Below are 26,803 nucleotides of genomic sequence, written 5' to 3'. Positions count from 1 at the left end.
TAACAATATAATAAATTATATAATATTAAAAAAATTATAATACTTTTTAAAAAAAACATCTCGTTCCCAGTGGTTCAGACGTCCCAGTGGCTATAGACTTTCGTAAGACATCTATACAACGTCTTATAGACGTCACAAGTCCATATGACTTCTGTAAAACGTTCAGCGAACGTTTTGTGCCCGCTGTGTATAAGTTTTAAGTTTTGCTTAATATAAATCTATTACAGGGCCGACGACACTGGTTTGAAGTGGGGGAGGGGGGGGGGAAGGGATACACATAGCTCATTTAGAAAAAAAGTGGGGAAGCCCGTTATCCCTGGCCCCCCGGTTGCGTTGGCAATGTATTACAATTGATTTCAAGAAATTGTTCAATTCAGAGCAGAGTATCCTCATCTTAAACTTGAATTTTGTTCTAATGAACCTTTAATTACAATCATCATTATTAATAATCCCATTTATTTTGATGTTAAATTTTCAAAGCTAAATTTTTTTCTTATAAACTTAGGGCTTTTTAGTTCTTGTGCCTGAGTTTCCACAATTGTTCGTATGTTATCTTTTGCAACTAATTTTTTGCGTCCTTTAAAGAATATATCCAGTCGAGCACCAACAAAGTTTAAATCGCAAACGTGTGAAAGTGTTAGCAAAGATAATATGAATGAGTCTGGTTTTATCTCCCTAAGGCCTGTTGATATTATTTCTCGCTCAAGTTCTTGGTCTGGCCAAAAATTTAATGTTTGATAGTTTATAAAATTTTCCGGAATCCTAAATCCAGTTTTTGTAAGTATTCCTCTTGCAACTAAATTATTCATTATCGACGTTATTGTTCCTGTAGTTTTTTGTGCTGAGCTCAACCAATCAGAAACTGATTGGTTAAACTGTTTTTTTTGTCCGTTAGTTTCATAGTGATAAAACAAATGTCTTAACACAATACCATTTATAAATGTAAATGATAAATTTTCATCTGCCACGCGGATATGCAGATCGAGTTTTCGGTCACCAAGTTTATGGTTTTCACAATGTTGATAAAGATTTATAACTCCGGCTGCGTACAAATCCAGGAGAACTGCCGCGTGAGCTCCTAAATAAATTATTTCTAAAAATTAAAAAAAATTAATAATTGCTAAAAAATAAAAAAATAAATAAAAATAAATTGTTTGTAAAAATTAAGAAAATAAATTATTACTTAAAATTAAAAAAGTAAATAATAAAAAAATTAAAAACTAGAAATATCTAGAGTCAAGGCCGGGTTAGGGGTCTTGGGGAACGAGTGCAAAAATTATTTGGGGGCTCCTTTCCTAAAAATATATATTCAAAAATAAATGTAGCAAACATGAAACCTTTTTTTTATTCATAAGGAAATTTTTCTTGCTTTCACAAAAACAAAGTCAATTTTGATATCTTCAAAATTTATATTTTGTTACAGAGTTCTTTAAATTATTGTTCGTTAAATTGGTCCTTTAAACTCAAAGGCAATTTAAACGACCGTGTAACATTGATGTTAAATCGGGATCATTCTTAACTCTTGCCATTTTTTATTGAAAAATTCAGTATGTCAGCATATGGAAAAACTGATTTTAACTTACTTTTACTAACTGTTTGTAAACATCCAAGTGCTGATATATTTATCTCATTTGCCATGAACTTTGAAAACTGGACAATTTCATCATGGAATTGTGTATCTAAGTCTGAAGGTTAAATAGTGCACAAGGAATTGGAAGTAATAACAAAGAGAGGAACAGTTATGATCAGAAAATTAGTTAGAAAACAAAACTTTCCCTCTGCAAACTCGTAAGTAGAAAGTCTTTGTTTTAAGCACATTATCAACTTGTCTATGATAGGGAATAAGTTTTCATTTCTAATTTTATCACTACCACTTAGAACCACTTCAATCTCTGCATTCTCACTAACTTCTATTTGCCAGATCTTTTTTCTTGTACTTTCATGGTTGCATTAAATTGTAACATGGTTCTGTGCCAAAGCTCTTTTATAAAAGCAACATACAAAGATTTCATTTTCTTTAAAAGTGTAGTGACATTATTTTGTGTCTGACGTTTTTTATCTTTATCCAGAACAATTGATTCTAGGGTCTCAAGAATATGACTGTAATTTACATATAGAATTTAAAAAGAAATAGCTCCTGCTAACCAACTTCTCCAACTCAGGATTTTGATGGTAACTTTCCTGCATTTTCCTGCACCAATTACAAGACCACAACAAATTATCTGTAATCTGTGAATTAAAGAAGCACAAAAACTTTACTGGAATTCAAGAAACGCAAAAAAATCAAATATAGTCTCACAGTTGTCAACAGCATTTACGCCAACCAAATTTAAAGAATGTGCTGCACAAGGAATAAAATCAATGTTTAGGTTCTCATTTTTCATTTGTGCTTGCAGGTTGTTTATTTTCCAGACATGTTAGATGCATTGTCATATGACTCACCACAAGCTTTTTAATGTTTAAGCTAAGCTCTTTTAATCTTTTCTTGATTGTATTTGTCATAGCTTTTGCAATCCTCAAGAAGACTTAAACCAAATTAATCTTTTTTCCTCTAACATTTTGAATGACTATTGCAAGTGATTCAAAGTGTGCAGTGTCAGATAATGAGCCAACAATCTGTGAAAATTATTTAGCTTTGGAGGCTTTGCTACCAATGGATTGCATAGTATTTTTTGCCATTAAAAAGACAATTTCCTCATAAATTGTCAATCAAATGTATAAAACATAGATTTTATTATCAACTACAAAAACAGATTTTATACATAACCTGTTACACCTGAAAGATGAAGCCAACTACAAAAGTTATACTACTTTACCCAATAAAAAGTTGAATATTTTATACATTTTTTGACCATTGCAGTAGTGATATGGAAGCCCCAAAATGCACATACCTGTAGTAGCATATAAATTTAAAAACTGGGGTTTCCTACTTGGACCCATTTTTTTGGGGACCGGGCTAGCTGTGCCCGTGCGCCAGGGTTAATCAGACATTGTCTATAGTAAATGCGGGTTTAATGGAACGTAAAACTTTTTATTTTTGTGAATTATCTCTTTTAGGGAAAATTATTTTTGAATTATTTTTTCACAATATTATATAGAGTTTTTTGCTCAATTATTCGATATGAAACTATTCGGTTTTTTAATGTAAAAATTTTAACATTAGTTAAAATAAGTTACTTTAGCAAGTAAATTGTTTTAAATTTAATTCACTATGAAGACCTCCTAGTTATAAACACGGGGTTATTTCCAATAGACATAAACAAAGTTGACAAATCTAAACTTCAATCTTGCAGAAATACGTCAACCAAATCAATAATAGTAACTTATTCACTCGCCTGTCTCAATTAATCATTCTCAATTAGTAGTTGTGATAAATCTAAAAGCAAATATTGTTCTAATTCAAACTCAAGAAAAAAAAATTGTTCTAGAAAGCGCATTGAAAGAACTATTATAAGTTGATCAGCACTACAAAGCGAAAAAATACCAGAGTTAGCAAATCTAAATTAGATTGACTTAATTTACCCATGAAGCTAAAAATAAGGCCAAGTGAACAAAAAAAAAGCAATTGCTTTTACTCAGCGTTTTTGGAGTAATTGCTCAGCTTTACGTGGATAAAAATTTGAGGAAAATCCCTCAAATATTTAAGCTGAGCAGCTAACTCCAAAAACGCTGAGTAAGTGCTCAGCTTTACATGAATAAAAATTTGAGCAAATTTGCTAAAATTTTTGTTTGCGGTCTATACTCAAACCGGATGAAGACCAGAAAAATGAGAATTTGAAAAAAAAAAAAAAAAAAATTAGTTTTAATGCTACGCAAAATAATTTGCCATAAGAGAGTCCATGGAAAAAACATTGGGAAAAAAAAAAAAGCAAGAAATGTGTTCATTCATGTTAGAACGAAAATGCAGCAAATGAAATTAACTAATGGTCTTACAAATGAAAATTTAAAATGTCAAAGCTGGGTGTATTTTTTGCTTGCCAAAAAAATACACGTTTGGCGTTGAGTTCTCTTGTACCAAGAAATTTAGAAACTTTTTACTTCACTTTGTAATTAATTGAATCATTTAATCTATTTAATTTCTTTATTTCTATTAGTTGTATAACTTTAATGGCTAATGAAAACATTTAACTTCAAAAGACAGTCAGTATAATTGAACATTCATAGTATTGGTCGTAACTTGAAAACCAAATAAAATTTGTATATTCTTGTAAAGACATTGTAATAAATGCATTGTAATAAATAAACTATATTTAAAGACAACTTTACAGGCTTGTTTAAAAAACTTTTTCGGTTATTTCTTTCGATAGTTTCTTTCGTTTAAAAAACTTTTTCGATGATTAAAAAACCTTTTTGATAGTTTCACATATTTCTAGTATTTTTTGGTGATTTTGAAAATAATAGTAAAACAGTTGTTACCCACCTCGTACGTTTTAATACTATAATATTTTGGTATTATGTTACCATAGCAACGTTGATATCATTATTTTGTTATAATAATATTTTGTTTTCAAAATTGTAAAAAGCATATTTTAAGTCATTATAATGTTGGTAAAAAATTCTAATTTTATCAAAATTAGATATTTTTTAATTGGTTGCCAATAAATTAATTTGTGATAGATCAACAGTTTGTATACTATCATGATATTGACTGTTTTATGAATAGATTTAGCGTTGAGTACAATATTTAGTAGATGTAACTAGTTTTTTGGGGAAAATGCCTAACTATAAGCAAATATTCAAACTAAAATTGCGAAAAACTTTTGGCTGTCTGATAGGCGATTACTATTTGTCTAGTAGAATTTATCTTGTTGAGCAGAGTTTTATAGCCATCTAAAATCATGAGTTAATATTTTTGGGTTTTTCAACTTACACAACTGGGATTTTCTTAATGGTTCTTTTACAGTTCCTAGAAAGACACATTAACATCATGCTGGTTTTTGAGATTCATTCAAGAGAAAGTTGTCATAGCTATGATAAACAAAAATATTCATTGATCATCATTGATCATGGATCACAATTAATCATAGATCATTATTGATCATAAGTTTATCCATTATCACTCCAAAATTTAAAACTTTTTTGTCATAAGCTTTTGTATACTTAAAGGCAAGCTTTTTAGCATGTGTTTTTGATTTACGTTAGTATACTCAGTACCTTGTTTGCAACAAGCTACTGAATATACTAACGTATGGACTGTCTAAACAGCACAGACAAGTTACTAAGAACTGCTCTTTTAACATAGAGAAATGCGTCTTTGCAATGTTATTTTGTTTGCACTAAAATATCGTGTCATAGTCTTAAGTGGATGTTCATTTTCATTACTTTTTCTTGAGAGAGAGAGTCACACGTTTGGTTTTAATAACTTTTCTTCAATATTTTTTTATGAGTCTACTCATGAAGAGGAACCTTAAATTTATATGAAAAAAGATAACTTTATTAAAATTAAAAGATTAAAATCAATTGAATTGAAAAATGTTTTGAATTAATATAATGGTTAATTGAAGATACTATAAAAAACTATAATTGGTTGAAAACAGTTAAAGCCGTAATTGAAACATTGCCAAACAACCAAATCCTCTGTAAGTTACACAACTTTATTAGAGCTAAACTGTTCAAGTGTTTGTTGATCTAACTATGTGACACGTTTCCTTCTGAAAAGTTAATATATTTTACATTTATACCACACATGCCAAAAATGCGGCAGGGTTTGTTACGAAACATTATTTTAGTTTACATATTAAAACATACATTTTTGTAAAACAAAAACTTATTCAATATTAGAGTTATATTATTTGAGAAACTTAATGCACATGTGCAATTTAGTGCTCTTTATTTAACAACTAACAATAATGTTTTTTTAATGCAATTCGAGTTTTTTTTTTTTTTACATCATAATTTTTTCAAAATGTATCAACAAAAAGATTACTTTATTAACTAATGAAGTTTAATGTCATAAATTTGTTTTGCTGACTTTTAAATCATCAAAGTCTGATTATCTACAGATTATTTAAGTTATAAAACAAAAGAATAAAAACATACGAGTAATTTTGACAATCAAATACAAAATAAAAATATAAACAAACGAAAATATAAAAAAAGCTTCAAAAATGTTATATGTATGTGTCAATCTTGTAGTTTTTAAATATCGGTGCCAGTCATTTAGTTTTTATTTATATGTCGGTGTCTTATACTCATAGTTTTTATCGGTGTGTTGGTGACACACGGTCATACAGTTTTTAATAATATATCGGCGACTTACATTAAAATAGTTTTTATTAGCATGTCGGTGTCACACAGTCATATAGTTTTTATTATTATGTCAGTGGCTTACAGTCAGTTTTTACAATTTCTATTGATTTGTTGATATCTTGCAGTCAGTTTTACAAATTTTTTTAATTAATTTATTTATTGGTTTTTTAATAACTTTGTTTTAAAATGTTTTTTTTTTTTTTTTTTTTTCTTTTTTTTTATAAAAACAAAGCAAAAAACAAAACAAAAAACACTTTAAAACATTTAAAAAAAAAAACAAAAAAAAAACACTAGTTACAAAAAAATCGATAAAAAAAAAAAAAAAAAGAAAAGTTGAAATACTTAAAAAAAATCTAAAAAAGTATATTATAATTTACTTTTTAAAGATTTTTTTTTGCAAAAATATTTTTCAATTTTTAAAAACTCTAAAATATTTTTGACTGGAGTGTGTTAGATAATTTCTGTAGTTGTAACCTTAGCAACAAAATGCTTCTTTTACTAGAGCGGGTCATATATATTGAAAAATAAAATTTTGAAATCGTGGGTGCATACTCTCAGTTTGCGAAACACTCTGTTAAGTCTCATCCTTTTAACGATTTTTTTGCAGTTTGTGCAACGTTATAATTTTGTTTTAGAAAAAATTATTTTCAGTATTGTTCAGTTTACTAATAATTATTAGTTATAAAATGACAATGTGGTAAAAATGAGGTATAAAAATTTAAGAAAATATTTAATAATTTAGAAGTTTTCAAATAATGAATTTGAAAGTACATGTATTGAAACCAGTAAAAATAAAAAAGTTACTGTAATGTTTGATGTAATGCTACTGGGTACTGAACATTATCATTCAAAGCTTAAGACAACGACAAAATGACGCACTGTTTTGAAAATGTAGATTTATAAATATTTAACTGTTACACCAAGTAAAATTTTCAATTAGTGATCTTATATAATATATACAAATCATAATAGCTAAAATAAGAAAAAATGTCGATAATATTTTTTTAAAACATCCAAGTACCTTTCCATTCCAAGTACCTTTAGTCATCTTGTCAATAAGCCATAAGTCTGTTTGGATTAAGATGTCATGCAAGGTGAAAATACTTTGGTTCAGATTTTGTTATTCTGTAGCCTGCTATAAAAACCTGTAGTACATTCTTGAAAACTAGAGTTTCATCGAGCCCTTTTAATACAAAAAGAAACTCTGAAAAACAAAAAAACTACTAACGCCAAACACAATACCTTATTTCGCAATAAGTGACAAGTTTTAACTAAAGTAGGGGAGACCGGGGCTAGTTGGCCGCAGGGGTAAGTTGACGTATTGCGTTTATCTTAAGAGTCTTTCATCAAAAAGTGACAAAAATGACACAGAACCTTCCTAATTGACCATTTCATCATTCACTATAGTATTGTCAGGATTCACGCATGCGCATGGGAGATATTAAAATTTATGCGTTTTTTAGACAAAAACGTAACTTTTGGAACATCGCTTCCTTTTTACTTTACAAAGAAAATAGTTGGTCGTATGAAAAAAAATTAATGTAAAAGTTCCAGTCACAATTGGTTTACTATATCCAGTCAGAATTTTTTTCAAAGTTGTCGTTTTTCAGGATCTATAGACTGTTTATTGAAAAAAAGGCTTTCGGGGTAAATTGACAAAATTTTCACGGGGTAAGTTGGCTCATAGCATTTACTATGGAAAAAATATATATGCTTAGAAAATTAATTAATTTTTTTTTTTTAAATTTCTAACAATATTGAAAAAACTTGCTATTACAAAAAAATTAAAAAAATAAAATTTTTTTAGTTTTTTTTTCACAGATAAAAAGTGGGCTACTGTTTTGGCTGTTATACAACAACAACAACAACAACAAAAAGCAATATATTTACCAGAAATATAGATGTTTTACATAAGAATGTTATACGTTATAAAAAATATTTGTACAGTCTATATTCTGGATGGTTCACTCTCATATAGCTAGGCTAAATCGAGGAGAGCGACCATGAACAAAACAAAACAAAAGAAAGAAAAGAAAAAAAAGAAGCAAATAAAATAAATAATACACTCACAGAAGGTTGCAATTAGTCTACATTCATATTTGTATCTTATATAATTTATATGGTGATTTATCTATTATCACCATTGATACTATTGCCGTTTCTATTTATTTTGATGTAGCAAGTAGTATTTTAATTTGGTTTTGAGAACATATTTTTTAGTATTGCTAAAAGGGATTGATTTTAATTTATTTTGAATTTGATTCCAGTCCATTAATGCAGAGTATTTAAAGGAATGTTTGCCGTAGGATTTTGTATTATATTTTTGCACACTCAGTGCACCTCTGCAAGAATTTCTTGTAAGTTGGCAGCTAATTGTACTGCGTAGAGTAAACCATTTATTAAATATAGGAGGTAGTTTTTTGTTAAGGCAGCTGTGAATAAATAAACAATTTTCAATTTTGATAATATCATGCAGTTTTAAAATTTGTAGTGTGTTAAAAGATGGGAATGTATGTGCATTGTTTGGTAGAAATTCAATAACCCTGACTGCTTTTTTCTGCATGATAAATAGGCGATTTACAGTACTTATGTTTTGACTCCATACGTACTAATATTTGGTACTTATATATTTTAATATTTGGTACTTATACTTATTATATACGTACTAATATTTGGTACCAGCTAAACTAATATTAAATTTTTATCTTAAATTTGTTGCTAAAATTAATAGTAAAAAGATTTCTATTAATTTTGCACTTAATAGTACATAATTAATCATTCATATAGTTTGCGCCAACTTATCCCGTGGTGGGGTAAGTTGGCGCAATTTATTATTATTATTTTTTTGATAGCCCGGGAAGGCCTTAAGAATTTTTTTTGTAGATGAATGCAAATTTTATCAGTTACCCAATTTCATACTCTTTGAGACTACACACAGAGCTCATAGAGTAAAAACCGAGCCAACTAGCCCCGGTGTACATTATGAAGTGTAAATGTTATATTTACAATTTTAACAGACACTGTTGATGCAAATTTAAAAAAAACTTATCAAAGAAAAGAATTGCGTCTTAAATTAATGCCAAATTTCAGTTTGCTATTCTGAAATTTGGATAAAAAAAATTAAAAATTATTGAACCTATAAAAACATAAAAGATCAAATGGAAACGTATAAGACACCAAGATAATATTTGAAAATTTGGATTGTCCCAAGGTGTAGAAACATGATAATATCAGCATCAACTCTGGAAACCAAAGGCCTGCAAAAAAAAAATTATTATTTAAGAATTTTAAACATATGATAGTTGGCTCGACTGTTGGCAAAATAATAAAACATTGATAAACTGGTTGTATAAGGAGCGATAATATCACTTCACATGTGAGATAAGTAATTTTTGATTAAAGAAATTATTCTATACAAGAATTGTAATAGAAAAAGTCTATTTAATATACACATATCTTTACACATACAGTACACATATCATATGCACATAGCCAATATTTACTCAAAAGAAACAGTGGTTTTATTTACTCAAAATAAACGGTGGCTTTATATACTTGAAAACAACAGAGCTTTTATTTGCGTAAACTTTTAAGGATTAGTTCTAAAAACGATAACAATTTATTTGCATATATTTTGCATACATACTTTTACCTTTTGATAAAAAAGTAATTACTGCAATAAGCAATGAGTAATTACTATATAAAGGCAAACGATGAGTCTCCTTAAATAGCCAAAACTATCAGAGATCACGCTTCCAATAAACCTATTCAAAATTTATGTCCTTTATAGCCAAACGGTGTATCATGTTGTTGGCTTTTGGAGTTGTATTTCTGAAACTTCAACAGGATTATCCTGGATTGATGTTATCTGTTGACATGATGGCATATTCAAATATGCAGCAATCATTCGATCAGACTTGCCGTTTTTCATGAATAGTTGCACTTGGGCAAGTTTAATAAGTGATGTAATAGCCGTACTGTATATTAGTGACGGAATTAAACATATGTGTGTGTGTGTGTATGTGTGTGTATTTGTGCGCGTATATATATATATATATATATATATATATATATATATATATATATATATATATATATAATAAAACAAAACATAAATCTTTTTATCATTATCATTGTGGTTTTCAACGTGAACGGACGCGTTTTAACAGCGTGGAAAAGAAAAAAAATAAAGAAAAGAGTTAAATTACTTTGAAAAATAATAAAATTTAAAAATATTAAAATAAATATGGAAGTTACAATTGAACAAATTAAGAAAATATTTAAAAAAATGTTTAAGGAGTTTAAGAAGGAAACTGAAGACATGATTAAGCAACAAGAAAAAAAATATTTTCAACATTATAAGTTCGAGCACAAATATTTTATACGAGCGTTTGAAGAAATTTGAAACACATATGACTGAAAATAGTAAGAAAATAAAATCGATAGAGAAAGAAGTTGAGGACAGTAAAGTGAGTTTAAATTTTCATGAACAACCTATTGAAGAAATACTTAAGAGAACAGATGAACTTGGAACTAGTGGCAGGAAAATATGCAAGCATTTCATATGATAAACTCATCATAACGGATTGGGTTGCGATAAAAAGTGTAAAATCCTAATATTTTAATATCTTTATTTTCATGATTATGTTTTACTTTTTTAAAAATGGATGATAATCTTCTACTTAATTTTAATACCAAGAGTGACGACGACTATTTTAATTAAAAAAATTTGAAAGCGAGTATTATTCAATCTGTGAATCTACTCAATTTCTCAGTAAAACAAAAAATAACCAATGTATTTTAATTTTAAATCTAAACATTCGAACTTTTAATAAAAATTTTGATAATCTAAAATTATTATTGCATGATGTAAATCACGATTTTAAAATAATTAGTCTCACGAAAATGTCATTGAAAAGCAATGAACTAAATTCTAATTATGAGCTAAGTAATTACGAGTCAATTCACCAACCGCCTGAAACCCACTTAGGCGGTGGTTTAAGTATCTTTGTTCACCAATCTATAAACTTTGTTTTAATGATCTCAATGTTAATGAAACAGATAGCAAGTCGTTAAGCATTGAAATAAATAATAAAGCGACTAAAAATAATATTATGATTTCTATTTATAGAAAACCAGTTGGTAATTTAAAGTTATTTCAAACCCATTTGAAAATTTTTTAGGGAAAATTAACATTTCAAAGAAACACGTGTACTTAACTGGTGATTATAATTTTAACTTGTTAAATCATACTTCAAATGTATATGCTTCTTCAGCATGATATAATTCCCACAATAAATAAATCAACGAGAATAACTAAGACCTCGTCGACGTTACTAAATAATATATTCACCAACAATTTTCATAATTGCTTCTAAAATCGGGTATAATTAAAACCGACATAACTGATCATTACCCAATATTCTTAATTACAGATAATATAACCCTTAACCGTTCTGTCTCTAAATCAACAATCTTTATACGACAAATCAATATAAACTCTATATTATGTTTTCAAAATCTTTCATCTGAAAAAACTGATTCGAATCTTATATTTCAATCTCAAGATGCGAATAATGCGGATGAATTATTTTTGGCATAGTTTTGTAAACTCTACGATTTGGCATTTCCAGTTTAAAAGAATTATAAATTCTATTTCACTTTTAAACCCATAGATGACCGAAGGTTTGTATAAATCATCAAAGAGAAATTAAAAAAGTATTTAAAACGTAAAACATATAAAAATGAATTAAACTACAAAAAATACAAAAACATGTTTGAAAAAACAAAGAAACACGCATAAAAAGAAAAATTATTATGCAAGGTTGTTGGAAATGACACACGGAAACACACAAAAAACGTGGAATGCAATTAAGCAGACATTCGGTAAGAATAAATATCTAAAAAACAGTTTACCACAAAAACTTTTAGTTGACGGGGAAATAATTTATAATAAAGAAGCCATAATTAAAAAGCTCAACAAATTTTTTTTTGACATTGGCACATTGTTAGCTGATAAAATTCCAAAAAACTCCTCAAACTTTGAATCTTATATGAAATCAACCGATACATCTATGAAAGAAGTAAAGTTAAACATAAATGAGTTGCAAAATGCCTTCAATGTTTAAAAAATAATAAATGCGCTCGCATAGATAAAGTTAGAGTGAATGCTGTTAAAGCAGTGTTTGATATCATTGAACCATCACTGTTTTACATTTTTAACCTTTCACTAAAATCCGGATTTTTACCAGAGAAATTAAAAATTGTTTAGATCATACCTACTTTTAAATCTGGTGGTGAAACACATGTCTAATTATAGACCTATTTCTGTCTTACCATGTTTCTCAAAACTGTTAAAACGAATTATGTATGATAGACTTAGTAGTTATTTAACTGAGAGCATATAATGTATAATAAACAATTTGGGTTCAAATAGAATCACTCAACGAATCATACTGTAGTCGAGCTTCAATAATGATTGCTATAGATTAGGAGTTTTTATTGATTTCTCAAAAGCATTTGATACTGTCAACCATGATATTCTTATAAAAAAACTAGAACTGTATGGAATACTAAATAATAACTTACTATGGTTTAAAAGTTACCTGTCAAACAGAAAACAAAACATAATATATGCAGCAAAATAAACAGAAAAACATATTATAACTTGTGGTGTTCCCCAGGGATCAATCTTATGCCCGCTACTATTCCTACTCTATATAAATGATTTATATTTAGTATCCAAAATTTTATGATTATTTTATTTGCTGATGATTCGAACTTTTTTTATTCAAACAGGAATATAAAAGACCTGTTTAGAATATCTAATGAAGAATTATCAAAAATAAATGACTGGATTACAAATAATAAACTTTCAGTAAATGTTGGGAAAACTAAGTTTATTCTATTCCACAAACCTAGTAGGGAGAGATAACCTTTCTTTAAAATTACCTAATCTCTTCGTGAACAAAACAGTTATTAAAAGAGAGTGAACGGTTAACTTTCTAGGAGTGATTATAGATGAAAATATATCATGGAAGTATCATATTAAATCTATTGAAAACAAAATATCCAAAAATATCTCAATGTTACATAAAGTTAAACCATTCTTAATATTGAGTCTTTAAAAATGATATATTTTTAATTTATTCATAGCTACCTTTCCTATTGCAATATTGCATAGGGAAGTACCAGTTATGGGAAGCTGAAAAGAACCTATAGTAAACAAAAACATGCAAGTAGAATTATTTTTGGTGTCAACAGAACTGTTAATGGTGAATCTCTTTTAATGGAACTTAATGCACTCAATGTTTATAAACTTAACATATACCAAGTTATGTTTCTAATGTTTAAGTCAAAACATGGTTTATCTCCTAATATATCTCACTTACTTACTTTCAACTAATAATTTTGTTGTTCCAAAAACTTATTTAAAATTCAGTTCATTTCAAATTCAATACCGTGGACCATTAATATGAAAAAGATTTCAAAAATAATATCAAAAATAAAACTCTTCTGAACTTCTCCCCAGAACAATTCAAAAGAGAATCTAAACGATTTCTGTTAGAAAATAACTTCGATCTTAAAAAATTTTTTTTTAAAATTAGTATCTAAAATAATTAAACTAAAAAAAGTCATCATTACTCACTTATTTTTATTTTGATTTGTTTCTTATTTTCTTCTTATAAAAAAATGAAAAATAAATAGCTAAAAAAAAGTATAAATCTTATTATACGATTTACTATTTGTAATATACTGTGTTTTACTATATAGTTTTCATCCTGTAAATTTTTAACTTTTAATTTTTATTTTGTTTCATAAGAAACTGATGACAATGTAAACGGGGCTCGGCGATAAGACAATATGCATCTTCTTCTTGCTCCGGCCATTTATTATATATGTACGATCTTTCTTATTGTAAATTTTATTAAACAACAAAAATAAAATTAAAACAATATATATATATATATATATATATATATATATATATATATATATATATATATATATATATATATATACCTATATATGTGTGTATACACATATATAAGTATATATATATATATATACTTATATATGTGTGTGTGCGTGTGTGTGTGTGTGTGTGTGTGTGTGTGTGTGTGTGTGTGTGTGTGTGTGTGTGTGTGTGTGTGTGTGTGTATGTATATATATATATATATACATATATATATATATATATATATATATATATATATATATATATATATATATATATATATATATATATATATATATATATATATATATATATATGCTTATATTTAGAATCTTATTTAACTATTTATATTTTTATAATGTTTATTTAAAGTATGATAATTATTGTTAAATGTTTAAAATTTGCAACTTTAAAACTTCCCATTAATGCAAAAACAAGTTTCAAAAGAAAAGATGGAATGTTAAAAGTTGCTTCATATTTACTGTAACGTGAATGTGCAGATTAAAAATCGTTACAACAGTCGTAAAAGAAATCAATCATAAAATCATATAAAGATCGTTTTATATAAATATCTTTTAATAATAATAATTTACTAAATCTTTATTATATTTACATATTTATTCTATTTTAATTTAACTCATTATTTAAAAATATAATCAAATATATAGCACAAGATGTTAAACTATAATATATAGCACAAGATGTTAAACAAATATATAGCACAAGGTGTTTACAATCATCTTACTTGGAAAATACGTTTGAAAAGAATGGTCATGATTTTGACAATCAGATCGCATAGAAACAATGGGTATCAACTGAAAAAATTTGTCAAAATCGTTTGTCAGCATTTGTCAAAGTCCAAGTAAGCACTATTGGAATTATCGAAACTCAAAGTGAAACTTTGTATTATTTTAGATTTATGTGATAAGATTAAAATTATAAATACCTATGATCAATAAAAATCAGAATTATTGTCTTTGAAAGCCTGTAAATTTTCGTGATTATTTAAAGCAGACTTTTTTTTCCGATTCCTTCCAATTCACATGTAAAGAGTTGGTTGTAAAGCGCGTAAATAAGGTGTAAGGAAGTATCAAACATGTGAGCTGATACTTTAGCAGAAAACGGTTTTAGAAACATCTGAAAAATATTTTTGAACGTTTCCCCCTAAATTTAATCTATTACTGACCCTAAAAATTTCTGTTGGATATACATTTAGTTCAACTGAAAGCAATCGCACATCTAAAAACTTTAATTTCTTTAAGTTTATGCATATATTGACATAATGAAAGATATAAGAAATAGCTTTTGTATCGATGACTTGTGTTTATAGAAACTTTTAAAGATATTAATTGTTCTACTTTGTTTTTTAGTTTTCTCTGTAAACAAATTTTTCAACTTTAAACAAAAATATCTTTTTAATTACTTGGAGTATTAGGCTAAAACTTTCACAAGTTCATCAGATTACTGTGAATTAGTTTGATCAAACTTAGTTTTTATAGTTAGCTTTTGTTAAGATATTTGACATGTTGTTAAGATAATTGATATGTTGTTATAGTTTTTATATTGACATCATTTTACATAAAGATTAAAAAAACCATTATTAAAAATGGCGCTACTTTGATTCTGTAAATGACATGATTTTGGTCCCTTAACCAAAATGTAACATTTTTACAAAATTTTTAACTCAAACTTTTATTTTCAAAGAGCTCAGAAAAATTTTTTTTTATAAAAACACTTAAATTGCATATTTTTTGCTGACTCAACATGTCCTTAAGTATATTTATAGTTTGTTTTTATACTCTAAACATTTTTTTAATACATATAAAACATCAAATCAAATATATTGACTATTTTACTTCTTCTGGGCAAGTATACATTACGTGACTAATTGATGCTTCAACAATAGTCTGCCATTATGTGCTTCTCCCAACGTCCTCGTTAACGATCTTCAATTGTCTTAAGATCTTAATAGTATTTCTCTCCTTGTTCTTCACTCACATCTCCTTGTATACCAAGCAAACAAGCATGCTGCCAGATATCCGGAGACGATTTAAGGAATAAGATGAGAGAGTGCGAATCCTTAAAATGTACCAATTGTGTTCTAAAAAGTAAAAATCGCCCCCTGCAAGTATCAGAGGTTGGTTAACATCATTAAAGACACCAGTTTTTAAGCCATGTTTTGGTCAACCTTTTTTTTCGCACAATGCTGTTTGTCAAACCTAATGTCTGAAAAGCAAAGAAAGCTTGTGAAACCAGTTTACAAAACCAAAAAAAAACTGATTAATATACTGGAATAAATGGAAAATCAATTCGTTTGTAGCATAAAATTGCTTTTTATACTTTTACTTCACACTTTTCAAATCTCTCAAATCTCTCTCTCAAAAAAAGTCACTCATCAATCTAAAAAATATTAGCTAATCTAACATTTGCATAGTTATAGCTAATGTATATTATATTAGCTGATTATTCATTATAATTGTTAAAATTTAATTAACTGACGTATTTAAATTGTTGTGTATTAATGCTGGTTATTGACTTATTATTGATTTGTCACTGATTATTTATCGGTTACTGATTGGTTTTCGACTGATTATTGACTGGTTATTGATTGGTTATTGATTGGTTATTGATTGGTTATTGAATGTTTCATGTTGCATAATTACACTTAAATAAAAGTGAAAAAACTAAAAAAATGAAAAAATTTAAAAAACTTGTTTTGTTTAAGAAACATAACTTTTTTAAAACTGTATTTTAATTTATGGGTTTTAACTTAACTTAACTGACTAGATATTAGTTTTTTTTTTCAAACTCAAGTTGGTTTGAAAAAAAAAACTAATATCTAGACAGTTAAGGCTTGAACATCATTTGTAAAAAATATTTCAAGCCAAGTTTATAAAAAAATTTTCAAACAAACTTTATATTTAAAAATATTTTTATATCAACATCACTTATATAACAATCAATCAAACGGATATAAACTTTATTAGAGACCAACTAACCACTTATACTACGTTTGAAATAAGTGGTTTCTAAGACAACCACTTATTTCATACCACGACAACCACTAATTTCATATTACGTTTGAAACAAGTGATTGAAAAAAAAATAATTATAATTTATATAACGTATAGAAACGGAGAAAAAACTATTTAACAAATCGTGCAGAAACCACCCGACCACATGTTTAATGATATGAGTGGACACACTTTGGTATGAATGGTCACACGTTTAATGATATGGCCCTTTATTTGTTAATAATCTAAATTAATATTCTATTAAATTTTAGGACATGCTTATCTATTTTAAGCAATATGGCAAATTAAATTACTTTCGAAATTTTTAAACCCCCTTCCTCCCCGCCAATACCTTTTTATTTACATTCAATATGCGTAAATAAAAATGCTTACTTTAGTTTGTTTTTTTAAATCGTTTTTATACTTTTTTTTACTGTTTAAAGTTTTATTATAAACACATAAAATGAGTTATTTTAAAACGTTTAAATATTTCATAACCATATCTAAAATATTCTAGAAATTTCAAAATCATTTCTGCATTTCCTAAAACATTTCTATATTTTACAAAAAATTTTGTTGTTTTTTTCTAAAGTATTTCTGTATTTTTAAAAGAACCTCTGTATTTCATGAAGCATTTCTGTATTTAAATAAACCATTTTTGTACTTTTTTAAAAAAGTTTCTGTGTTTTTTAAAGCACACATTTTCTAAAGAAATTTTCTGTTATTTTAATTAATCAATTTATACCTATTTTTAGCTGCCTTTCAAATTGGAGTAACTTTGTAGCATCTTTAAATCCGGTAACAAGTAAACAATAAGCCTCACATAAAAATAAATCTCTACGTCTAAAGTGCTCTTTGCAAAAATGTGGGTTCCCAATAATCTTTTCAATACCATTGACAAATGGGGCAACTATATCTTTGAAAGAATTATCAACGTACGATGTTTTGTTAACTTCTGCAAAAAAAATGTTGTATACTTTAAAAATTAAAATAGCATAAATATGAATATCAAAACTGAAACAAATTTGCATACCAGTAATTGAAATAATATCGTACTCTTCTTCAAAAGACATTTTCGAAAGGAAAGCCTATGAAAAAACAAAGTCTTTAAACTCATTATATTGCAAAGTGATAATTACTACTTATAAACGATTCGAGAAATTCAACTCTAGATTTTTATAATGACGTAAATAAATATTTAGATAAAACTATTCCCTTATTCGTAATACAAACATTAATAAAAAAAAGTTGACATTTTTTTGATCAAGTTGACGAACTAATATTAAATAATTGTCATTTTTATTTTTCACTTGCGGTTTAACAAACTTTAAGCATCTACTTGAAAATCTTTGTTTTGATGGTCTTAAAATAATCTTGACATACTGTAAAAATATTTTACTAATGGTAAAGAGATTTTTATTTTTTTGCGTGCGATTATCTTGTTAACGTTTATATCTCGTTGCTTGTTAAATAAAATAACAATCGTTGCAATCTTTTTCTCTGAAAAAAAATTGCAGCCGAAAAAATGATTGCGACCTGTATGAAAGGTAGAGAGAAAAAAACATTTTCATTTAATGATTTAAAAAAAATCTAATAGAAAGAGTTAAGAACATAAAACAAAAAACCACAAGTTAAAGCTGTTAAAGATTTAAAATATATATTAAAAAAACAAAACAAAACAAAAAAATAAACACAACCGACTGCTATTCCTAATTAAAAATTCCCGAGTAAAATTCCAAATGGAATGCGTAGGATTTAAAATTTGTGTAAATTGAATAGACGCATTATAGCAGGGTTACGAGAAGCAGACAAACGTAGATAATTAAATATAAAAGTTTGACCTTATGATTGAACAAACGCAATCAATATCGAATATAGATTGGGGTTGTTGGGCGCACCAATATAAAACATTAAAATAAGGAATTAGCTGGGCACTGTTTAAAAAAAACTTTTTAGACAAATACCTACACTTTTACATAAATTCTACCTATATTGTTTTAGAATTTTAGAAAAAAAAACATCACTTAGTTTGCAAAGGGTGTAAATTTTTTACACTTTGTGCAAAGTGCAAATATATTAAAATTATTATTAGCCTGTTATTATCTTCCTTGCTGGAAGCAAAGGTAACCACAATATTGATGCAGATATTCAAGTTGATGCCAAGTTAAAAACAACTTTTATACTATTTACCTACATCTGACCAAAGCAGCTGCCCGACGTTTTCAAACCAACTATGAACTGGCGTTGGACCGTTTAAAGTTGACGTGCACTAAAAAGTATGTTATAAAGCATTTTTATGAGCAAAAAAAATTTTTATGAACAAAATTTTTAGAGTATGAAAGGATAGACATAATAAATAAATGCGACTTAGCTGAATGACAGAGATGATAGTTTTTTAACGGTGATCATGATAGTAGTTGTAGACAGTGCCGGTTTTAGCACTACCAGCGTCCTGGGCGAGATTTCTACGGCGCCCCTAGCTCAATTTAACCCCATTCAAAAAAAAGGCAAAGGGTAACATAACCAATTAATTTCGCCCCTTTATATTCGGCGCCCTGGGCCATCGCCCAACCAGGCCCTACCCTAACGTCGCCACTGGTTGTAGAGAAAGAACAATTCAACGGTGGAACAGAGGCTCAAACTTGGAGGTTAGAAAACTACATTTACAATATGTTTTTGAGCCTTCTCTAGAAAAGAAAAGACATTGTTACAAGAATCAGCTGTTAAAGGTATTCCATTCACGAAAGAATAAAAGATTTTAAAGGGTAGAGAATGGAATCAGGAGTAAGAAAACAGCAAACATGATAAATAAATAGAACCTCATTATATGCTAACTTTAGATTGGGTTGTATTTATGGTTTTGACAAGAGATCAGAAGTGAATGATAATCGTAGAGGAAGTAAGCTAGAAGTCTCAGTAAAGGTGTTGCCATTCATCAATATTGAAATTTTACTGGCGAGTAAAAAACAGTGGGAGTAAAAATCTTACATTGCACTTAAAGATAATGAAATTAAAGATAAAAAAAAAAACAAATCTATTATTATATAATAATAAAGTTTTATTTATATAATTATGTAAACAATGGTTAGTGATAAGTAGTAACTACTACTTATAAACACAACCTCCACAACTTATTACTTTTTCTTCTTTTAAATTTCATAACCAGAAAGATCCCTTTAATTTTGGTACTACATTGACTTTTTCTTCGATAGCAGTATATGTTTTATTTTTTAGCAAGTTTTATATTTTTTTCCGCCACTTTAGCAAAATAAACTATTGCTGTAATTATACCGCAATAGATACAAAAGTTTTTTTTTTAAAGATTATTAAATATACAAATAGATATTGAAATTTTTTACAAATAGATAGTAAAAAATTTTACTTCAAAAGAAAAGCTGACAATCCATTTCTTATTTTTATATATATTTAATCTCTTCAATTGTGCTTTAATTTAATCGAGGTTTTTTACCTTTTCATCATAAAAGATGAACTAACGATATTACAGCGAAGTTACTTAACGTTATTATTACATAAGTTAACGCGGTAAAAGTATATTATTTTAAAGTAGCAATGTGTACAATATGGTTTCAGTGGTGTTATAAACTCCATAACAACATTGGAAATACATTTAAAAGATGGGGATTGTTTGTTTGGGATCACCCAACGATAGTTATAATATGCAGCCTTTTTATATCATTTGCTTTTTGCTTTGGATTTTTACGTTTTGATATCTATGGTCAATCTGAAAGGATTCATTATCCCCAGAATTCTCGAATATTTAAAGACTTAGCAAAAGTAGAAGATACATTTAGTTATTTTATACAAACAGAAGAGTTTGTAATTTTTTCTACAAATAAAGAACAGTCTGTTTTAACGGCTGAGGTATTTAAGGTAATGCAAACTTTACACAATACAATTTTGGAAATACCAGGCATTAATGAGTTTTGTGTGCAGATAAACAAGTCGTGCTTAACCAATAACGTTATTGATAATTTCTACCATTTAAACGATACTACAAACCAAATTAATGATAAACTTTTAACTGCTTATTTTAATGAATCATTTCTTATGAGTAATGGAGTTCCAGCAAAATATAATTTTCCTTTATTGCTTGGAAATATGAAAATTAACAACACAAATATTTTTGCTAAGGCATTGCGCGTGCAATATTATATTAGGTTTCCAAAGACAAGAAAAAACTATGAACAAAATAAATTGTGGGAAACAAAAATGATGGATTATTTAAAATCTAATGAGTTTACTATCAAAAGCTTTGGATTCAATATTTTATATAATACCGTTCGTAGTCTGGATGATGCAGTAGCTGAAAACACAGTTGAAAATCTGCCACTTGTTAGTATATCTATTGGTTTGATGGTTTTATTTTGTTCTGTTTCTGTCACTCGCATTGGATCTTTAGTCATGGGTCATTTTGTATTAAGTCTATTTGGGATTTTATGCATTACACTCGGAATAGGTGCAGGATTTGGATTTACATTTTTGATCGGTCAGCCATTTGCCTCATTTGTAGGTGTTTTGCCATTCCTTGTCATAGGTATTGGTATTGATGATATGTTCATAATTTTGAATAAAGTTGATCGTCTTCATTCTGTACCAGCAAGTTCTGATAAACTTGGTAAAGTTATGGAGGATGTTGGTTTTACAATTACTATGACAACAATTACAGATCTTGTAGCATTTATTATTGGATGTACATCTTCTTTTCCATCTGTGAGGATTTTCTGCATTTTTGCAATTTTCTCCATTTTTTGTGTGTTTTTGATGCTGAATACCCTATTTCTTGCTTTGCTTGTGTATGATATGAAAAGAATTGAAAAATCTAGAATTGATTGTGTACCATGGGTGATAAGAATGAAAGAAGTTGGCAATCAAAATAGTTCAAGTTATTTCACTAAGGTATGTGATTATTTTTCAAGATCGTCCAGTATATAAGCTTTTATTTGTTTGTAAAAAAGTATAAAGCTTTTATTTGTAAAATTAAATTTTTTATGAATATGAAAGACTCATTGTTATTGAAAAACAAGGTTGGTGGTGGTGTTTTGATGAAAGTACTAATAATGATACTGATAAGCTGTATTCATTTTAAATCTTGTGAAAGTTTTAGACAAAAATTTTAAAGGAGTGACCTATGTCTCTTAAATATTTAACAAGATATTATTAAAAAAACATTGACACCCTATTAACACTCTAATATTATTAAGAAAGTATCATTTCAAAGGTCTATCATGTTGGGTCTCAAATAAATCAAAGTAAAATAAAAGTTTCAAAAAGATTTTTAGAAAATAATATTCAAAAGATCTTTTAAAAATGCACTTTTTCAAGCAAGATAACGTTTGACAGATGACTTAAAAGATTGCGAATTATACGAACCAGGAAAGCAAGATGAAGGAAGCGAATTCCAAAGAACTGATGTTCGAGGAAAAAAACTAGACGAAAAAGCATTTTTGAAGCGCTTGGGAACAGTCACAGAAAAAGGATGAGAATTAATTGAAAGACAAGTAACACGAGAATGAATTTTAGTAGATGGCACAAGAGACGCTAGCTCGTTAGAGCAGTGCCTATTATAGTATTTGTAGAAAAGAGAAAGAGAAGCAACATTATGACGATGTGATAATGGTTGGAGGTTGGCTGAAAGATAGAGATAATGAATAGAATTCAGAGTAAGAATGTGGCAAGCACAATAAAGAGATGTAACCTTAGCAGATGCTAATTTTGCAATCAATTTGATATATGGTTTCCAAAAAAGATCCATAGTAAGATTCAATCCTAGAAGATGAAGGATAGATAACTCATTGAGTACATAATACTTTAATATTATATATATATATATATATATATATATATATATATATATATATATATATATATATATATATATATATATATATATATATATATATATATTTTTATTGTGTGTGTATATATATATATATAAAAATACACACAATATCATATTGATATCATTGTAAACATCATTATCTTAAGTTAGAGACATTTTTACATGAAAGCTGAAAATGAACAGTTTGGATCATGAAGAGATAATTAGTAAACCAAGTTGACTAGCACACTGCATTTTTGAAAGTCTTTGATATTTTAAAAGCCGTGATCCTTTGTATTGTTTTCAACAGTAAAATCTCTTGGTTATTTTTGTGAAGAAATCAGCAGTTAAACAAGAAGATTGTATTGGTTGTCAGAAAGTAATTTATAGAATGCAAGATAATTTGTAAAAAATTTTAAGAATTTAAGGATTTATTAATAAAAGTGAATCATTCAGACAATTTTTATATATACAGGGAATTTAAATATATTTATTTATTGAAATATTTGAAACATAGTGAAGTATATTTATTTGGTAATGTATTTTCTGATTTATTTTTTAATAAGACAAAGTTTCCATTGAAGACAATTATAACATTTTACTTTAATCAAATCTTTATTAAATTCGATATTTTAATTATGTAATGGAGGTAATTACATTATTTTTATGGAGATAATAATCTTGTTATTTAGGTTATGGAGTGTTATGGAAGTTATTTAATGAAAACATCTTCCAAGATTATTGTAACATTTTTAAGTATAGTAATGGTAGGTTTGGGAATATATGGATGTTATCAAACTGATTTGAATTTTGATTTTAAAATAGTTGGTCCTGACCACTCAAAATTTGTTAAATGGATCAACATTATTGAAAAATATTTCCCAGCTGAAGATTACTTTCCCATTGATATAGTTCTTAAGGATCCTAACATTGACTATTCATCATCTGAGATCCAGAATCAATTTTTTACTCTTGATCAAATTGCCAAAGAAAAATACTTCAACAGCTCATATAATTGGTTGACTTCGTATGTGCGATGGTCTAATGAGAGCAACTTTAGTAATTTCACCTTCAGCACAAAGCTTGATAAATTTCTTTTGCTACATCCCATGTATAAAAGAGATATATTGTTTGACAGAAACAAGAATATTCTTGCATCAAGAGTACATTTTTTTACAAAACCTGTTCACAGTTGGATTTTTCGTAGAGATGCTATGCTTTCACTTCGAAAAAGTCTTGAAAAATTAAAAATTGAGTTTATACCTGTTTCTTTCCCATTCATTTATGCTTCACAGTTAGTTGTGATAGTACAAGAAACATTAGTTAATCTTATTATTTGCTGCTTGGTCATATTATTTGTCACTTTACCATATTTAATTCATTTTAAAGTCACTTTTCTTCTTTTTGTTTCATTTGTTTTTTTTACACTGGAGTTATTTGCTGTAATGTATATTTGGGGACTCTCTTTAAATTCAGTAACAATGATTGTTTTAGTCATGGCAATTGGTTTTTCTGTAGACTATAGCTGTCATATAACTCATGGCTATCTCATATCTCAAAAGTTAACTCCAGAAGATCGTATTGTTGATTCTTTAGTCTCGCTAGGCGGCAGTGTTTTAAAAGGAGGTTTGTGTTAAGATTTTTTGTTATGTTTTTCGTTATGTTTCATTCTAATTACTTGTTATCTAATTCTGTTTTTTTTTTTTTTTTTTACAAATGCCATTAATAATCTCGTGATTTTTTTTAAGGGGGAAGCACGTTGATAGGTGTATTAGTTCTTGCCTGCAGTACAAGTAAACTTTTTGTTTTGTTTTTTAAAATGATGTTTACAATCATTATGCTTGGACTACTACACGGACTTGTGGTATTACCAGTTTTTTTGACCAGTTAGTGAATTTTTTTATTTTATATTTAGTAAAAATATATTTTTACTGTGTATAGTTTTGGAATTTTTTTTTGGAAGAATTTTTCTGAAAAATCTATTTTTTTTTAGTATTTTGCCGATTCAGCAAAAACATTATTGAAGATCGTTATAACGAAAAGAAGTGTTTGGCTGAAGACGAGAAATTAACTAATATAAATTTATAAAATGTTTTTTGTTTGTTGTTAATATTTATATCTAGAATATTTAAATGTTTTTAATTTATTATTATTATTATTAAACACTACATGGTTTTTATCTTCAGTTTTAATGCTTTTTATCTTCTGTTTTAATGCTTTTTAGGTATTAAAACAGAATGACGTTTAAAATTTCATCGTAAAATTTGATAAAACGCACTGATATTTGCATCAACTTTTTAATTTATAATTTTTTACTCTATTTTATTATAATTAACATTTTGGTATATATTTTTAAAAATATTTTAAAGATGTTTTAAATAGGGTTGTTAATTTTTAAAACAATTTTATAGTAAAAAAAAAAAATGTTTATATTGTTTTTATTATAGACACTTGTATTTATTTTCTCACGTATTTTTATATGCTTTGTGTATGATAACCGGAATAGTTATAACTATTTTATACATTAATATTATATTTTGATCAATTATTATTTTTATCTGTTTTTACTTAAAAGTACCTTAAAAACTCCAACTACAATAATAATTATTTGATCTCTTATCCGTTCCAGATATCACGCGCTCTTATATATTAAGTTTTATTATTTATTAAGTATAATTAAGTTAACTCAAAAGCCATATATTCAAAAACAAATTAAACTAAAGTGGTATATTGAATCAAATAAATAATGGGAAAGAATTGTATTGATATTTTTTGTACCTGCTATGTATCTATAGCGGCGCATTAGCTTGCATAACGGTGCAAATCTACGGAATATGCACAATAATGCATCTAAAGTTAATTTGCTTAACAAAAAACAGCATGAAATTAAGTTACAAGTCCATTGAAAAAAATTTGAGTTTTCTTGACTTGGTGAGGTTGTGCGTTTGTTTCCAAAGCAACTTATAATTATGCTTATTTTGTCAAGCATTTGCATCTGGTTGGATAGATTAAATTTAATAAGGGTGAAATTTTGAACTATGATTGCAGTTAATACACGACGTCTTTCAAACGTCTTGGCGCCTTTTACTCGCCGTTAAGACGTCTTCTGTTTACGGGAATCTGAAAGTTTACAAATCATCAAATTATATTTCTTAGGGCATATACGTATACCTTAATAACATATATTATACGTATACCTAATAATGCATATTATACGTATACCGTAAAATGTATATTGTACGTATACCGTAATTGTATAATATTTTTAACGCTGATAATGCTAAAGTTATTTTTATATTAGTCCACACAACATTTTAATTATTGTTTTATAAAACAAGATAATAAAGCGTGTACACGAATTAAATGTGAAAGAATAAGCACGTCATTTTTTTTCAGTGGTTGTATTAAAATCTTTTTAATTGTTTTGTCAAAAACAAACTCTATAAAAAATTTGCAAGATGTAAATACATTACTATTAAAATGAACTTTTCACAAAACTTAAATTCTATAATAATAATAATAGCAACTTATTAAAAAGTAGTAAAAAATCATATTACATAACTTATTTTAATAACAACATGAACAGCATAAAAAGTACATGGAAAGGCATAAAAGATATCATAAATGTTAAAGCATCATTACATAAAATACTTACTCAGCTAAATCTGAATGAAAGTATCATCACAGACCATGCCACTGTTTTAAATATATTTAATAATTACTTTGTCTCTATTCGTGAAAAAC

At 27.3% G+C, this 26,803-nt stretch overlaps 2 protein-coding genes across 2 annotated transcripts; one reads left to right on the top strand and one right to left on the bottom strand.

The window, feature by feature from the left end:
* Window positions 1-372: 372 nt before the first annotated feature.
* Window positions 373-18,949, bottom strand: LOC105846275 (uncharacterized). Its single transcript, XM_065809825.1, has 3 exons — window positions 18,254-18,949; window positions 17,966-18,175; window positions 373-1,078 (listed from the first exon to the last, which is right to left on the bottom strand). Exons 1-3 carry the CDS (start codon window positions 18,291-18,293, stop codon window positions 456-458), a joined length of 873 nt encoding a protein of 290 aa, XP_065665897.1. The 5' UTR covers window positions 18,294-18,949; the 3' UTR covers window positions 373-455.
* A 1,545-nt stretch (window positions 18,950-20,494) lies between these two features.
* On the top strand, window positions 20,495-25,610 carry LOC100202788 (NPC intracellular cholesterol transporter 1). The gene is made up of 4 exons (XM_065809824.1): window positions 20,495-22,137; window positions 23,752-24,685; window positions 24,808-24,945; window positions 25,053-25,610. Exons 1-4 carry the CDS (start codon window positions 20,791-20,793, stop codon window positions 25,145-25,147), a joined length of 2,514 nt encoding a protein of 837 aa, XP_065665896.1. The 5' UTR covers window positions 20,495-20,790; the 3' UTR covers window positions 25,148-25,610.
* Window positions 25,611-26,803: the final 1,193 nt, after the last annotated feature.

The sequence above is a fragment of the Hydra vulgaris genome, chromosome 11 (genome assembly GCF_038396675.1).
Source record: "Hydra vulgaris chromosome 11, alternate assembly HydraT2T_AEP".
In the NCBI taxonomy this organism is placed as follows: domain Eukaryota; kingdom Metazoa; phylum Cnidaria; class Hydrozoa; order Anthoathecata; family Hydridae; genus Hydra; species Hydra vulgaris.
The sequence above is the reverse complement of the archived record's forward strand: the minus strand, read 5'-3'. Positions and strand labels throughout refer to the sequence as shown.

What these genes read in the sequence shown, in the direction of transcription:
- LOC105846275 (XM_065809825.1), bottom strand. Translation starts at nt 18,293, where the DNA reads ATGTCTTTTGAAGAAGAGTACGATATTATTTCAATTACTG. An exon ending in CGATATTATTTCAATTACTG is followed by an intron (nt 18,176 to 18,253) that starts GTATGCAAATTT and finishes TTTTTTTTGCAG; the next exon opens with AAGTTAACAAAACATCGTAC. An exon ending in TGAAAGGCAGCTAAAAATAG is followed by an intron (nt 1,079 to 17,965) that starts GTATAAATTGAT and finishes TAATTTATTTAG; the next exon opens with GAGCTCACGCGGCAGTTCTC.
- LOC100202788 (XM_065809824.1), top strand. Translation starts at nt 20,791, where the DNA reads ATGTGTACAATATGGTTTCAGTGGTGTTATAAACTCCATAACAACATT. An exon ending in GTTCAAGTTATTTCACTAAG is followed by an intron (nt 22,138 to 23,751) that starts GTATGTGATTAT and finishes CTTGTTATTTAG; the next exon opens with GTTATGGAGTGTTATGGAAG. An exon ending in CGGCAGTGTTTTAAAAGGAG is followed by an intron (nt 24,686 to 24,807) that starts GTTTGTGTTAAG and finishes ATTTTTTTTAAG; the next exon opens with GGGGAAGCACGTTGATAGGT.